This window comes from Rhinolophus sinicus, chromosome 15 (assembly GCF_057876585.1).
Source record: "Rhinolophus sinicus isolate RSI-liver-muscle chromosome 15, RSI-T2T, whole genome shotgun sequence".
NCBI classification, from domain to species: domain Eukaryota; kingdom Metazoa; phylum Chordata; class Mammalia; order Chiroptera; family Rhinolophidae; genus Rhinolophus; species Rhinolophus sinicus.
Window position 1 is genome coordinate 40,450,862 of NC_142515.1, and position 17,018 is coordinate 40,467,879.

Here is a 17,018-nt window from a genome sequence, read left to right on the forward strand (position 1 = left end):
ATTCCACTTACCTGATTTAGTGGATTACCCAATATCTCTGGATCAGGGGTCAGAAAACTACAATCCCAAAGCGAGCTGCCACCTGTGTTTGTAAGTCAAGTTTTACTGGGACACAGTCATGTCCATTTGCTTCTGTGTTGTCTGTGGCTGCTGCTGCTCTCCAACCACACAGTTGAATAGCTGTGGCAGAGACGGTGCTTCGTGCCAAGCCTAAAATACTTACTAGTAGGTCCTTTACAGAAAAAGTTTGCTGATCTTTGTTTCTAGATCTTCTGTAAAATCCACCAGCCGGCCCCAGATTGTACTGGACACTCCAGACTTGTGGTCTGCTGCTTAGAATGTCACAACCTTTGGATCCACCTGCAGATTTTATGCTTCCCAAGACCTAGTGTTTATTCCCACAGTAGTATGTTTGCTCTAGTTACTTTACTAATCTGTACTATATTTGCACTAATTACTTTAATTGTACAATTAAATGATAAACATCAATATGAAAGGTTTTATTTTTCCCTAAAAATGCTAAGTTGAAAGTTTCGGGAAACCTTGATAGATGTTGATTTTAAAAAAACAAACAAAAAAACCCACTAACAATTATGATCTGATTAGATATGGGTGAGACAGCTGACGACACTGGGAGAAAATCACAGAAGTCTAGAAATATTCTGTATTCACACTGCTTCACAAATGTCTTTGTTTTCTCTCCACTTAACCCAATACTTAAAACTGTAGCCCATGTAAATAAATAGCAGATAAATATACATTTATATATTGTAGGTTAAAATTAAATCATTAGGGCATTTATGTGTACGATTCCTGACCTGACCTACCATTTTGACAACCAGACCCATCCCCAATAGTGACAGATAAGTGGGTTTCTTCTGGAGGCTGAACATCGGGCAGAAAATGAAGCATTCAAACTTAACCCTCGAGCAGCTCTTTTTCCATGAGAAGGCAGATCCCTGAAGCAACTCGATCCCAGTCTTGGGGTTTATGGTTTCACCACTTGTGGAGAAAAAGTAAAAACTTCCTTTTTCATTTTGTGGCTATGACAGCTGACATTTAAGTCAACCAAAAGAGCTCAATTATGCTTCCAATTCGTGCTCGTTCTAGAAGCTCTGTGCATAAGACCTTCTCTATAGAGTGCAAAGAACTTTGGACCAAGTCTAGGTTCATTTCCTAATCTGTTCCTGACGAGCAACGTGCCAAGCACACACAGTTCTTTCTGGTACTAAGTGCCTGTTCTATTTAATTCTGTTTGTTGATTGAATGGAGAAATGTGCGGGAAGGGGTTTTTACAATACCACTTGGTCAGAGACTATTCACTGGAGGTTGTTCACTACTTTTAAAAGCTGTTTTTGGATGAGAGCATGCAAATATTTTAAGGTTTTTATTAAAATCCAGGGTTTTCCCTTCAATAGCAAATGTTTGCCTGTGTTGCACGTACCTTAGCTTTAGCTTCCACCTGAGCTCCATCTTGCACCAGATACCGCACGACTTCGGCTTGCCCGGACCGAGCTGCCATGTGCAGCGCTGTTTCTCCTCTCTGGGGAACAGAGGTCAGAGTCAATTAACTGCAGCTCTGAAGAAGAGTGGCATAATTTATTTGCATAAAGCTTATGATGTAGGTTTTATGGTTTAAGTAAAAAGGAGTCCCAAGCTCTTCCTTATTGAAAACCAGGGAAGCCAGGAAATTAAATACACAAGAACTTCACCGAAACCTGAGCCATGATGGAAGGACTTTGGTGCAACCCCAGGGAGCCTCGTCATTAGCTGTATCAGAAGTGCTGTTGAATAATGTTGAATGTGGCCTCACTGGGGGTTGAAAGGCCACTGCTCACAGGGGCCAAGAAGGAGGGGGAGTGAGTGAAGAGGGCAGGTGGGGAGTGCTCAGAAGAAACCCTGCCCTGCTGGAGACAGGCAGCCACTTCTGGACCATCTGCAGGCTGCTGTAGTAGCTGTGCAGGACGCCAGCCACATCATGCCACACCTTCATATGTTCCCAAAGCAGTGGATGTCTGGATATTTGTGAACACTTAAATGTTGGCCACAAAATCAGAACTCAAAACAAAGCCCACAATGCTGCACAGGCAACACAGACACACCGGAAGGCCGAACTTGGCTTGTTAGCTACTGGTCTGCATCCCCTGCTTTCTCTCAACAGATCCGCATCCTAGCCTTTGGGCATTACCCCAAGGGGTCATTTTCTTTGGCACTGAACTCCTCCCACCTGTCCCTCCATTTCACTAAGGAGATTTTAATTCACATTACCTATTCACTTATTCGACAACAACAACAAAATTGAAAACAATATAGAAGACATGGATAGACAGAAATGTAAAATGTCATAATAATGAATTATATTCTCCCACACAAGTGTGCTCATGTGAAACCTGCTTTTATAAATTGAGCTGTGATTTAGATGGGTCACCCACCTCCCTGGAAGGGTATACAAAGACATATTTCACACAAAACTTGTTAAGGTATTTACTGGAAAGGCCTAGAGGATGTAGTTTACCATATTACCCAGTATTCTCTATATGAGGGAAACCTCTCTCTATTGTGTTAGTGCCAGGAAAGATTGTATTTCAGCTGAGAATCTGGTCTGTTTCTATCTGGTAGATGTGCTGATTCTGGCTGCTAGACGACAGAGAGCCGTGTTGCAAGCACACCCTCAGGATCAATGTGCAGGACCTTCTGGAGGCCCTTTCTGGGCTTCTTTTATTTTCACTTCCTTCATGCTCCTGAGCCCATCTAGTGTTCTTATGCTTGTGGTCTGGTGTGCTAATATTACTATGTCAAAGTTAAAATCCTGTAAAACAATGTCAAATGCCACATGCAAATCTAGGGTGATAAATTCCTCCTCTGATATTTATTCTGAAGTGAGTCTCATGATTCTGCAGCAAGATGCTTAGTGGGGGAAAACAACATTATCTGACAATCTATGAAATGAGTTCCATGGGTTTGCTATAAGATGGGCAAGCACGCTACAGAGGAATTACTTTGGAGTTACTAGAAATCACAATAATCATAGCATTTGAACCACCTTTTCAATGTGCAACACTTCTTAATGCTTCTATTACAAAAAAAAAAATCTCCCTCTCCATAAAAACTTAAGTTTTAAAAGTGTACTATCCAGCAGCAAGGTACATAGTCTGTAAGTCCTAACAACTAGTAACCAGCTACAGTGATTGAATGGATCTTGCATTCGAAGGAAATCATTTATTCTCAAATTCTGTCCTTTTTAGTGGTCCAATAAAAAGGTCTAAAATATTGTAATTAATTTACTTACAACAAAAAATAAGTAGATAAAAGCAATCTTTGCCAGTTTCTTAAATACTCACATTTGGACCTTCTCTGTTGAAAGATACTTACCACGTTGGTGGTATTTGGTGAGGCTCCATGATGCATTAGTTGTGATACAATGTTTACATGCCCCATGAAGGCAGCAACATGGATTGGGGTAAGGCCCGACTAGGGAGAAAAGAGGGAAATGGGAAAAGTCGGTTTATTGGCTTATCATAAAAAACGGTTTGTTTGCCTTGTCTGTCTATCTGCCATCCATCCATTCATCCCCTCCATCTATCCATCCATTGATTGGTCCATCTACTTTAAGATAACTAGTTTGTTGATTAGAACAGAAGACATCTAGACAGTCACCTCTATTTTACAGATTCTATAAGGCAAATATATCAATACATAATCATCATTTCCCTAAAGCACGTTTATGAGTATTAGCAATTAAGGTTACATAATTAAGGAAATTATTATTATAATGGTCACTAGACTACACCTTAATTTTTGTTTGCTTCAAATCCTACCAACACACCCCCATAATATTTGTGCTTTTTACATAAAATTTTTCCATTTTTAAATTTTGAGAATTTAATTCCACTTGTAACATGAATATCATAATTTGGCAAAAATATTTAATATGGCTAGAAAAGCTAACCTTTTGTTTTTTTTAAAAAAAAAAAAAGGAGAGAGAAGGGGATGACTAATCTCAAAAGAAATTTGAAAAATGTCCAAAGAAACTGAAACAAATTCTATATAACAAAAGTGAGGTAAAAGACAGAAGGGGAAGAATTCTGGTTGCCCAGATTTGAAACAGTGGGAAATGAGGAAAATGGGGAAAATAATTTTGTTATAACATGGAGCTTTTTTTCCATCAGCAGGGGGAGTCATTAGAACATGTGCAAAGCAAACCCTCATCCTGTCTAAACTGCCTGTTGGAGCTCTTATGGAGCAAAGGCCTGGCAGAGGACCTTCTCCATGGCTGACATTTCTGGGCAGTTATTCAAGCATCAGTCAAAAATGTACTTCTACTTCTGAGCCTATTCTAATCTTTAAGAAGAGTTGCCATGCACTGAGAATAAACTTATTATTTTATCATTAAAACGACACGGCACTTACTATGAAGCCATAAGACTGATGATACAAGAGTAAATCAGTATTGGTATTTTCTACCATTTAACGGTTTAAAAATTACAAATCAAGGCAAATATTTCATTTGAAGAGAAGAGACTGACGTATGAGGTAAAGCAATGATCACTAGTCTAGATCTCAATTTTTATGTTTGCTTCACACCCTTGTTGTTACTGATGCATCCAACAAACCTTTACTGAATGATCTACTAGGGGCCAGGCATTGGGGGAACACAAACACCAGTAAGACTCAGGCTTGCCTGGAAGGAGCCCGCAATTTCCAGGGGGCAGAGGGACGGCTAGGTCCTAAGTAAACCAGCTGGAGAAGTGCTTTGATGGAACTATGCACAGGAAGACGTGATGGTCCCAAAGAGGAGATCCTAGTCGAGGCAAGGGGGTGAGGGAGGTTTCCTGCAGAAGGTGACCCCAGATCGGGTCCTGAAGGAGGTGTAGGATTAGTCTGACAAAGGGGCAGTAACATATAGAGCAGGCTCAGATGCAGAGGTGAACAAAATGGTTTAGGGAAGTGCTGAAGCCTAGAATCCACAGAGACCAGAGTTTTGGGGTGGGGTGGAGGATGGCATGAGTCTGGAGGGTAGATACCAGGCTTGCTTTGCTGTGTTGAAGGCTCCGCCCTGACCCTGATGGATTGTTTCTCTAAGTCCTGTGTCAGTTTGAACAGAAGAATTCTAGAGATAGTTCTTTACTACCTTCAACAACCCTGTGCTTCATTAAGTTTTTAGAGAGACTAATCCTCAGTTTACAAACAGACAGAAGTTGTCTTATGCAGGGTTTCTCAATCTTGGCATATTTGTCATTTTCAGCCAGATAATTCTTTGTTGTGGGAGGCGGGACATTGTAAAATGTTTAGTAGCATCTCTGGCCTCTAGCCACATGGCCAGTAGTACCATCAAGTTGTGACAAGTAACAATACCTCCAGACATTGTCCAACACCTGTTGAGGATGGGGGGCACAATTGCCCCCAGGTGAGAAGCACTGCATTTAGGATTTCATATAAATTACACTTTCAGTGACCCGTGAGCACGAAGCCTGTGTTTTGGGTTATGCTTCTCGTCATGGTAATGTATCAGCACTCACCCACCCACACTTCTGGCTGCTCTCCTCGGTACTGGCAGCCCCTCGGGGGGGAAGGCTTACACAGTAGTCTGTGGCGATCACACACAGCAAACTAGCTGGTCCTTGGGAATGACACCGGGACTCCGGCTGTTGAGGCTATACTTTCCTGCAGCCGGGGAAGCCCAGAAATCGTCCTCCGCTTACCTCGGTTACGGCTTGGATGGATGCACCATGTTTCAGAAGGAGTTCCATTACTTTAATTCGATTCTTCTTGCAGGCAATATGAAGAGGGGTAAAGCCATTCTGCAAGGGACAAAGACACATATCTACTTGGCTACATTCCATTGAAATTCAATTCTACTGTGTGTGGTAAAATGTTTTTGCTCAAGTGATGTTCTATAAAGATTTGGAAATGAACAGAAACAACAAGGGGCTAAACAGATTCTTTTCTGGAAGCACAAGTAGTCTAGCTGGTTCTAGGAACCCAAGATGCCCTAGTAATCATGAACAGAAAGTGTATTTCTTTGTTACAGTCTCCTGGGAGCTCAGGCAAAATGCTCATGCTATTTCTTTAGAGTATTTTATTTTGGAATTCACTCTTCCAAATACTATATCCCTTCTCTACCTCATTTCAAACACAGACTAAAAACAGCTGGTCCAGAGACTTGTCCACAAAGTCGAAACTTCACCAATGCCTAGTCTGACTTCTCTGCCGCATTTTAGAGCAAGTACAAGGCCAATTATGGAATATTTTCATTCCTCCCAGCTTTAAGATTCAAGTAGGTACTTACTCCAAGGAAACAGAAAGTTAAACAACCCAACATTATTTGGATCATTTGGTTTAATATTTAATCTAATAAAAGAACCTCCTATTTAACAAATTACCTACCAAAGTGTACCGCCTTATAATTGAGAGCATGGCACATATTTTAGTCGCCATAGAGAACTATAAAATATGAGGGTCCACTATAAAAGCTTAGGTGAAAGTCACCGCAGGTACTTCTGTGGATGTTCTGAGAGCATTTCCTTGGCTATAGTCCATCCCAGGATGACTGGCTCCAACCTTTACGTGTTATGAAATCTTCAGAGTCATAGGAAAATGAGAGTGAAAGCCCACGCCCTGTTTTCAGGCTCTTTTCTTGTATGGAAAAATGAGTCATGGTTGCTCATTTCGTTTCCTCCCATCTCAGAATTCAAAGATACGTTTGATACACTGGGCAGGTCAACAGCTCCTAAAATGCTGCTCTGATAAAAGCTTTTAGAATTCCTACGGCCACGGCCATGGAGCTGCCTGGGGTCTGGAGAGCTCCTCTCTCCTTGCTCTTTTCTGGCCACTCAGAATATCAGAGCCAACGGAGCCCCCAGAGGCGCGTGGATCCATTCAGTTAGGGTGACCGCACCAGTTGGAAAGAAGCACAGACCTTCCCTAAAGTGGTTGATTGGATGACAGCTTTTACCTCAAAATTACTAGTAAACTCAGATGTTCTCCCTAAAATTTGGTGACTTATGTTTTCCTACACATGGGTGCTTATTCTGAGTTAAATTTAAAAACAGCTTACTAAATTGGGACCGTTTCGTTTTGCAAGGCAACAGAGGCTGTTTTGCTGAGAAAACCAAACCATTGTACAGAGCTAAGGGTTAAAATAGCAAACCATTTCAGGAGTTAAGACTACAGATCAGACCAAAATTTTGATCTGAACCCGCAGAAAAAGTAGATGACAGGCAATATTTCATTGTCTTACATGGTTAACAGAAAATTTTAGCTCATAAATTCCTAGATCTCTCGTTTAAGTTTTCTGATCATTTTGCCTGCTTTTAGATTTCAAAAAAAACTTAATTTATAGAATGATAACTTTACCTATAGTAAGATAAGATGGACCACCTCAGTCTTTTTATATTTGTATAGTTTTGGGGTTTCATTTATGTAAGAGAATCACTAGTGTGATCAGAAAGGGGTTAATGTTTTAACCCCATCAGCCTTGGTCATGTCAGAAATAGGTTTTGTAAACTTCTGAGAAGGAAACTTGAAAAAGTTGACAAAAAAGTGCAATTTATTTAATTAGACCTCCCATGTGTATCTCCTCACAAGCAGTCCCTTCACATACAGAGGAAGCCTGTTGTCAGCAAAACAACGTAGGCTGGATTTGTTGGCTGAGCCACTCACCAGGGCTTTGGCATTGGGGTTAGCTTTCTTGTCCAAGAGAACCTTGGCGACTTTGTAATGGCCACAGTGGGCAGCCACATGTAGGGCAGTCAGGTAGTCATTGGTGACGTCATCCACGGGCACGTTATGCTGGAGGAGAAGCTGGACACAGTTTAAGTGATCCCCTTGTGTGGCCATGTGCAGTGGAGACAACCCATTCTGGAACACAGAAGAAAATCAGAGTTTACTGTTTTACATTTGAAACATAAATGTGCCAAAACACAAAATACAGTACAACTATGAACAAGTGAAAACACAGTTTTTTGCATGGAAATACCTTCTGTTTGTAAAAGATTTTGACAAATGTTTTGAACTACAGCTACTTTAACACTAGTCTTCTCACTTCTTATATCAATAGAAAACAAACTTTCAAGGATGACTTCTTTTTCTGACTTAAAAGTAGCATGAATTCCACTAGGTGCATTACTTACTGCATCCCAGTGAATTGGAATTCTTAATATTTAAGACTTAAAAGGATAAAACAAAAGCAGGCACAAATTGGTGTTCATTAGACTGGTTTTTATTTTGTCCTTACAAGTTACTAATACATGATATTGACTACACTGATTCAATGAATAAAGAGGGTCTGACCAGAATACCATTTCATCTCACATCAACGAAGAAAACTTTTCCCTTTTTCATCAATCTGGTGCCTTCATGTATCTATGATAAGAAAATGCAAGGCATTGACCAACTCATTAACTAATGCCTGCCTTAGTTATTTAAATCAACTGGGTTCGATGACAGAGTTAATTATATGCAAAATGAGTAAAAATTCATTTGAAAGCTGAGACAAGACATAAATGGGGTCAAAGGTAAACAGAACCTTAAAAAGATTAGAGTGACACTTAGCATTCAGTATGTGTTTCCTACTGAAGGCAAAAACAAGGTATGTATTAAGATGTCAGTTTTTTAAAGCATGCTTCCTTTAAATATAGAGGCACAGTAGAGGAGCCTGGGAAATTCTTAGAGAATCCAATTATCAAGAGTGCCTCTATTAATGACTATAACATAATTAAACATATTTTTTTTGGGAAAAAAGTGACAGCAAATTCAGTTCCCCCCAAAATGGTCATCAGTGAACTTTGAAAATAATGATATATTAAATATGCACTGATGAACCAGATATTTCTGAATCTTCTAGGCCAAGTTATTTTCCACAGTTTATCTGTGAATGACATAAACAAGAGTTCAAGATAAGAAAGAAAAAATGCAAGGCTTCCTTTAGTCACTCTCATGGCATCATTCACTCACCATCATATATTTCAACTATTTGTGCTTCATGAAAGCAAGAGGTTCATGGGTTATAATTTCCCATATTGGCCATCAGAATCTCGCATATACAGAGAGTTTTCAATAAATATTTATGTCAATTTAAAGACTCCATACACTGTCAATCAGGATATATTTTGCCTAAAAAATTCCACGCAGACATTTTGAACCAAAGTAGAAACTAAGGGGCAACAAAGGATAGGAGCATTTCTCATCTGAGATACTGCCACCCCCGAACATATGCACGCATTTATTTTCTGCCAAAACATTCTTTTGCTTTCTGTTTTGATATAGTCTTTGAGGAAAACATGAAGTAAACAAAGACACCAAATCTACGAGAATAAGTGACTTAGTGAAGAGCAGAAAAGGAAAGCAGTGTCAGTAAAAGGAGAACATTCTCTAACGATACACAAAATAACGATATATGAGTGGGTAACTTATAGGTCATTGGGGAAGGCCAAAAGAAAGTAAAGATCACCTGTCTTAGGGAGAGTGTCTTATTACATATGACACCCTCATCAAGCTGAAAATATAGAACCAATGGGATAGGATTTTTCTTAGCTCAGAAAGACAAAAGTCTTGAAAAATTAAACAGATGGTGTTAAAATTAGGAACGCACTTATTCACTTACTATTCATTCAACAAATATTTATTGAAGGTCTACTATATGCCAGGCACTGATTTAGGTCCTTGGGGTACCACACTGAATAAGGCCAGGTTCTTGCTTTCATTTTAATGAAGAGAGAGAGATAGCAAACAAGTAAACGAACTAAGAAGAAGGCCTCTGAGAAGAAGACATTTGAGTTGAAAAATGTGTGCAGCCTGTAGATCTGGGACCAGCTGAGGGAACTCAATCTGAGAGAATCGGAGGTGAGAATAAACTTGGTATATTCTAGAAAGTGAAATAGGGCTGGTTGGCTGGAAGATGAGGAGCAGAACGAGAAGAGATGAGGCAGAGAGGTGGGAAAGAGTTTATTGTCAATACAGGGGAAGCTTGCAGTTAAAACGTGGTAGATGTGACATGTATTTATCTCTCCTTTCTCAAACTGCACTAAAAAGCATTACAGGAATTTGAAAGGTAAAATCCACAAGGCCATGCACATGTGTTTGCAGGTATACCTATACACCCACATCCACACATGGGAAAGAAAACAAAAATAGATGTGTGATGTCTACAAATTTTGGAATATGAAAAGACAATTTATGCATGTTAACTCACCCAGCAGAAGAAAGAAGGCTAAGACCTAAGTGTCTATGGAGGGATACAATCAGTAGTATGCTGATAAACAGCGGCTCTTTGAAAAGAGAAAAGCACTGACACATAGCATTTGCCAATCTCCATGATATAATGACCCCTACAGTCACCAATTTCAAGCTATCAACATCGTGCTACTGAGTGTGGAATTGAGAAGAGATGTGTAAAACAGCCTCAATGATCTGGCTCCAGCATGCCACTGGGTACACTAAAGTTGACTGCTTTACCTCTCCAATGCCCAAAGGTGGGGCATATGGAAACACAGTACCTTGAAAGATAAAGATGAGGGTTGGTGCCGAAAGCAGGATTGGTTCGCCTGTGTATGGAGCTGTCAGGTCTCCAGCCCTTCCAACCCAGCCAAGCCCAATGCCTGCCTCCAGCACCTTACAGGAAATCAGTTTAGTCTTTGGAGAAAGTGAATCAGAGAGATTCTGCATTTAGGGGCCCAGGCAGAGCAGAGGGCAGTAGTGAGGCTCTGGACTGTGAACAGGTGCTAACAAAAAGGGAAGGACTGGATAGGAGTTGTATAGTCTCCAGAGTTTGACTGGGTTCAAATCCTTGTTCTGCCACTAGCGGAGATATTTTGAGGAAGCTACTTTATTTCTTTGGGTCTCAGTTTTCTAATCTAGAAAAAGGGTATAATAGTAACATTAGCACCTTATAGAGTTATTACGAGGATTAAATGGGTTAATATATGTAAAGTGCTTAGAACCTGGTATGCAGCAATCAACCTATAGCATTAGTATGATTAAAGTATGCATAGAGAACAGGGATGCTGACAGCTCCTTTTCCTGACTCTGAATGTATTCACACAGCTGTACACTGCAAAAGGTTGGAGGATTCGTCTCTCAAAAAACTGAACTTCCCAGAGAAAAGGACAACTAATCCTGACATTACACGACCCCTCTGGCCTGACACACCTGAGTAGAGCCCTGCCTACACTCTCACAGAGCTTCTACTCAAACTGTAGTACCTGACAGTTATAGTTGGGTATAAACACTCGTGGAAAAACCCCAACATGAAAGAGTGAGCGAGAACTAACAAAGAGAAAATAACAAGTCTGAGGAATTAGGATATACATATGAGAGGCACAAAGAATTACATTAAAGAAATGTTATCTTGAATGTTCTTAGACAGGTAATAGAAAATATTGCATCCATAAAATAAGAACTGGATGCCATCAGAGAAGTTAAAAAAAAATTCTTGAATAATGAAAGCAGAGAAGAAAAAAAAATCAGAGATTTCTCAGGAAAAAAACAAATAGATAATGAAATAAACAATAGGAGAAAAAAGATGAGACAATGATTTGATTTTTAACTATACCTATACTGCTTTGATAAAATAAAAATTAATTTTAAAGAGAACAATGGAAATTAACTGGAGGGTTTTCAGGCAGGAGGGTGACATGACTTGGTTGACAGCTCATACGGCCATTCTGACTGCAAAATGGAAATTGGATTGTAAAAGAGGAAGGGGAAAAATGGGGGACCAGTAAGGAAACTATTATAATCATTCAGTGAGAGATGATATGGCTCAGAAGACAGTAGTGGGGCAGAAAAAGAAAAAGAAAAAATAGATGATTTAGATGAGAAGCACTGAAAAGGCCAAGATGTCATCACATACAATGAAAAATTGTGACTGTTTAATTATTTTGGATAAAACCACCATCAACTTGACAATCTAAACCCTGCAACGAGTGATAGAATTATTCAGACCACTTCAACCCTGCCTATCTTCACTAGAGTAGGAAACACTGATTAGGGTGAGAACAGGAGTAATATGTAATTTTGTTTTGATAATATTTAGAGATTAAGGCTTTTTATAAAGCTTGATAGAGCTTCCAAAAATCACTGGTTAATAAAAATAATAGTGACTATGAGGTAGTTCGTATGTCCCCAAATTTATAAATACTCTGTTTTTCAAACAGTGTCAAATGATTTTACCACTTAGAATATCCAGAAGACACTTAGTAAAACACATTTTTTCAGGCAATCATCATGCGTTCCTTTCAGATATGTCATTTTCCCTGTGGCCCAATTAAGGTGCAATCTTTCTAAAGTTTTATTCTTTATCAATAATATGACATCTTTGGCCTCTTTACTAGTTGGTGACCTCCCAAAAAATAAATCAAGAGGCTGATGTAAGAAAGCCAGCACCCAGACTTTAGAGAGCCTAGATCTTACAGTCTTTCCTTCCCCAACGAGTGATCATTTCTGAGCTATGAAAATTTCAGAGAGTAAAACCGAGTTCCAAGTGCTCTTGAAACAAGACAAAAACAACACACGCACAAATGGCTTTGTGATAGAGTGCATTCCATCACAATACTTCCTAAACCCATATGTATTTTGAGATTCTCCAAAGATTTGGTGAACAGAGCCACTCCAGCTGCTAAATTGAAATGATGGCATTTTCCTCTTGATTTAAAAGAATGGGTTACATAACCAGTAAAACGATTCAAAGTGAATACAGCCTAATTATCCAAAAACCTGGGGAGAAGTTACCTTGGTTTTTGAAAGAATGGGGGCAGCTCGATCGAGCAGCATTTCAACCACCTGCTCATGACCACTCCTTGCTCCACAGTGCAGTGGCGTCAGACCATCCTGTTGAACAAAGGGCAACATCTTCAATTAGATTTGATGGGGATTTCTACACATGTAGAGTATTTATTCAAGATTCAGGACCAGTGAGCTTCAAACTTTATTTATATATCTGATGCAATCATTGCATTTTTTAAACTAGCAAAGTAAATTTTTCATAGTGGTTGCACAGTGTGTAATTTCCCACATATTAGAATATTAATATTTAAATACTAAGATTTAAAAACTAACTGTTTGACCACTTTTGAATATCCAATGGAATCCAAATACTGTAAGTAAATTGACATCTACCATTTAAAAAAAATACAAATAACCTTTGCAAATAGTAATTTTACATTGGTCATGTTTCTTCTAGCATTTCTATTTCTATACCACTTCCCCTACATAATTGTATCTCAATATAATTTTATGCTTGAGTGTTTTTATTGATTACCACATCATATTTCTCTACCACAAAAATACATAAATTTCAATTTAAAAAAGGTTTATAGATTTCCCGAGAACATAAGCTTTATGTATCAAAATAAATCTCCTGATTGCAATTATCAATATAATTATTGAAACATAATTGATCAAAACATCAAAAATATACTACACATTTTATGATTATTAAATAAGAGTAACAACTTATTAAAAATTCCCCTCTCGATGAGATGTATTTTTTCAAAACTAGTTTGTGTATCTGCTAATGAATATTACCTATTAATAAAATGGTTTAGCATCAATATTATCCCATATTTTGTCTTTATAAATGTTACTGCTGAGAAATCTTATCTGCATCAACAAGTAGATGGACTTTTGTTATAGCATTGTCACTAATTCTCTGAATTCCTTCTGAATTACATGCCAAAATCCCTTAATAATCTTTCACTAAAGATTTTTTGAAATGATCCATCATAAAACAATTTCATTAGGCCCTTCATTTTTATCGACAGCAATAGGATGTACAACCGTCTGATACGCAGAAGAATATGTTACCCAACCATTATACTCATGCAGTTCTTAACAGAGCACCATTATTGTGGGTGAGAGAGAGTTAGGCCTTTCTGTCATAATAGGGGAGAAGAACTATTGCATTAAAGGAAAGTGGGAAAGGAGAATTAGCAGGGAGGAAAGGAAGTGGAAGGTTACTCACTTAAAACTATCTAACTGGCCTTAAACTCTATGGAGATGTTTTCACGCACCCCAGCTTATGTATTCCCCAACTTGAAGATTCCCACAGTTGACAAGACCTACACCTCAAAGAAACACATCAAAATGTGATTCACTGTATGCAAATCACTGTCTAGATTGTGTGATATCTTGAAAGTAAGCTTAAACACCCTAATGTATAATAAAGTACAATCCTATTTCTAAACTACTAGCCAAATCTCAGAATTAAAATTCCTTAAACACAGAAATGTGAATCACAAACATTACATGACCTGATTTGAACATTCTATAAGCATGTTTGAACACTCTGCCTTTTATGCTGATTTATAACATTTGCTCTTATAAACCAAAGTAAACAATATAATAGTCTTCCAAGTCAGAAACAGGATTTTGCTAATAAAATAAAATAAAATAAAATCTGAGAACAAATAAAAAACACCACGGAGTCCTACCTAATGTCTTCCCATTAATATAAAACCTGAAAATATCTGAAGGAGAAATAATAGAACAATCACATCTACCTTCCAACACAGAGAAACATTTCACATTCTCTGAATGTGATCATCTTTTATGAACTTAAAGGTCAAATCTATTTCTTTCATTTTCTCATAAGTAGCCTCTAAGATGTAAGAGGTGACAGACTATGTGTAGACATTGTCAAACTATGGTCACACAGAAAAAGTAATCATTCTAGGCCAACTCATTTATCCCTGAAAATGATCTTCCACAAAGCAAAATGCTACATATGGACTGCAAAGTGTTTGGCTATTTAAGAGCCAACCAAGTCTATCTCAACACCTTAATCCTTTGAAATATACTGTTCCTTACAGACATACTTTTCTGATTTCACCTTTAACAAAATTTTTTAATTATGGAAAATTTCAAACATATTTCAGCCTAAAGTAGACCAGTGATGTGTGCCTTTTGCTCAGTGTCAGCAACTGTTGCCTCATGATCAATCTTGATTCATTAATATCCTGACCTTTTTTCCTTTCTTATATTATGTCAAAGCAAATCCAAGACATGTTATCATTTTATTCTCACAAGTACCCCTATATGGAAGGGATAATCTTCATTATATACTTGTTGACTCTAAGGTTCAAAGAGGTTAAATTATTCGGCTGAATTTAGAACCAGGACAATGCTGACTGGATTGTCAATGCAAGACAATCAAGGACTGTCGTGGGAAGAGTTAGTAAGACAAAAACCCTCTGCTCAAACTTTCAGCCACACTTAGCCTTCTGTTATCTACACTCTGGATCTTCTACTTCTGACCTTTATTTATTTATTAAAAACTTACAGAATCGAGAGACTCAGTTAGGAGAGGTGACTTTCTCATCGTGCAAGCGCTGTGAAGTGCTATCATTCTACCCTTTGTTCTTTTTATCACCTTGTTTCAATGGAGTTACCTAGCTCGCCAAGGTAAGACCCATTAGCTTCCAGCTGAAATGCAAAGAGCTACCTGAAGCACAGCTTTCAACTGTAGTTTTACCTGCAGTGTTTTTAACATTGATTACAACTGGCTGACACCTTTGCATGTCCTGCAAGTGTGCTCTGACACTTTTCAAAGGTGCAGGGCCCTTCAAATAGCCAGTTCCCGGCAGGAGAGAGAGGTGCCTCATCAGGAAGTTGGACAAAATGTCACGACTGCCTGGCGGCACAGGCAGTGCCAGCCCGGCTGTTGGGACATTCACAGGTCAGTGGAAAACTAGTATCTAGAGTGAACGTAAGATCTTTAATTAGCATCACCATTTTAGTCACAAAGACAGCTGATCCACAGTGAGACTGAAAAATACCTGCCATTTAGTGATTTACACTTCAGTTAAAAAAAAAAAAAAAAGGAGAGGGGATTAGCAGGTATTGACTTTCCTTAATACTTATTTTTTGAGCAAAAAACCAAATATTTAAATTTCAAAAAAGTTTATTTGGTTTTGAAACAGCTGTGGCTTATCATTCACCGTCCTGAAGCACTGTTATGATACCTGTGTGTTCAAAAGAGCCTCAATAACCGTCATTCATTCCTCAGCCAAGTCTAAATTCCTCAAGTTAAAATTCAAAGTCTTCTAATACCAGTCACAGCTACACTTGGCCTTCCTCCATTCCTTTCTCATCTATTCTAACGAACAAACTCTGTGCAGGGGCTGGCAAGAGCCTCTCATTTTTCTATTTCTTTGTTTTGCCCACACTATTTCATGTACCTGGAAGTTTACTTCCTACTTTCTCCAACAGACAAATCCTTACTGTTTTAAAGTACAGTGTTTCTTTGAATCCTTTTCCAAAATTAGAAACGACCATTCTACAGTCAGGACCCCTGTCCTAATTTATTGGTAGTTCTTTTGGGGAACCTAAAGCTTTTTACCTGGTATTTTAGTTATTTGTGAGCATTATCATTTCACTCGGTCTGCTTCTGAGGACAGGGTTACTAGTTTAAGGGGTATTTAAATCTCGGAGAGAAGGTAATTCAGTACCATGTCCGTGAAAGGTGCTTCATAAAAATGACTGAGTGAATGAATGGAGTGAATAAAATGGATTTTTGATCTAGTCTTTGAAAAATGTTTTAGTTGGTTAAAAATTCCTTTCCTTGTTATCCTTTTTGTTTGAGACTAGACTCATTTTATACTTCAGAAGCACTATTAAAATAACCTGTCTTTCCTTCTGGAAAAATAAAATTCTCAATAGATAAGTGACTTGTAAATGAGAATTAGACTAAAGAATATGACTCCGTCTTTTTAGTTCTCAGAATAAGAGAAATATCAGATTCCTTGCTCTAAATAAGATTTTTCTCCTCTTTTTAATTCAGAATACTATAAGCTTAAAAAAAGAGTGACTGTCAATATTGTGTTTGACAAGGTAGCAGTGAACTGGCATATTCCTTTCCCTAAAATTAGAGCAATGCATTTTCCAATACAAAATAAGGATTCTTACCTGTTCCCCAACAGCTAGAAATTTACAATTAATATACAGTGTCACTTAGAATGGATTCTGGGCCAAAATGCAATTCACTTGCATACGACAGCATGGACCTCCACCTGAAAAATGCT

General features: G+C 38.4%; 1 protein-coding gene across 36 annotated transcripts in view; it reads right to left on the minus strand.

Annotated features, from left to right (window-relative positions):
* Positions 1-17,018, minus strand: part of ANK3 (ankyrin 3) — a 593,532-nt gene that overhangs the window by 137,245 nt on the left and 439,269 nt on the right. For all 36 annotated transcript variants that reach the window (XM_088792001.1, XM_088791998.1, XM_088792002.1 and 33 more), the window contains 5 exons: positions 12,730-12,828; positions 7,663-7,860; positions 5,703-5,801; positions 3,373-3,471; positions 1,445-1,543 (listed from right to left, as the gene is read on the minus strand). In XM_088792001.1, coding sequence (XP_088648127.1) covers positions 1,445-1,543; positions 3,373-3,471; positions 5,703-5,801; positions 7,663-7,860; positions 12,730-12,828 — 594 coding nt within the window. The remainder of the gene's footprint in view (positions 1-1,444; positions 1,544-3,372; positions 3,472-5,702; positions 5,802-7,662; positions 7,861-12,729; positions 12,829-17,018) is intronic.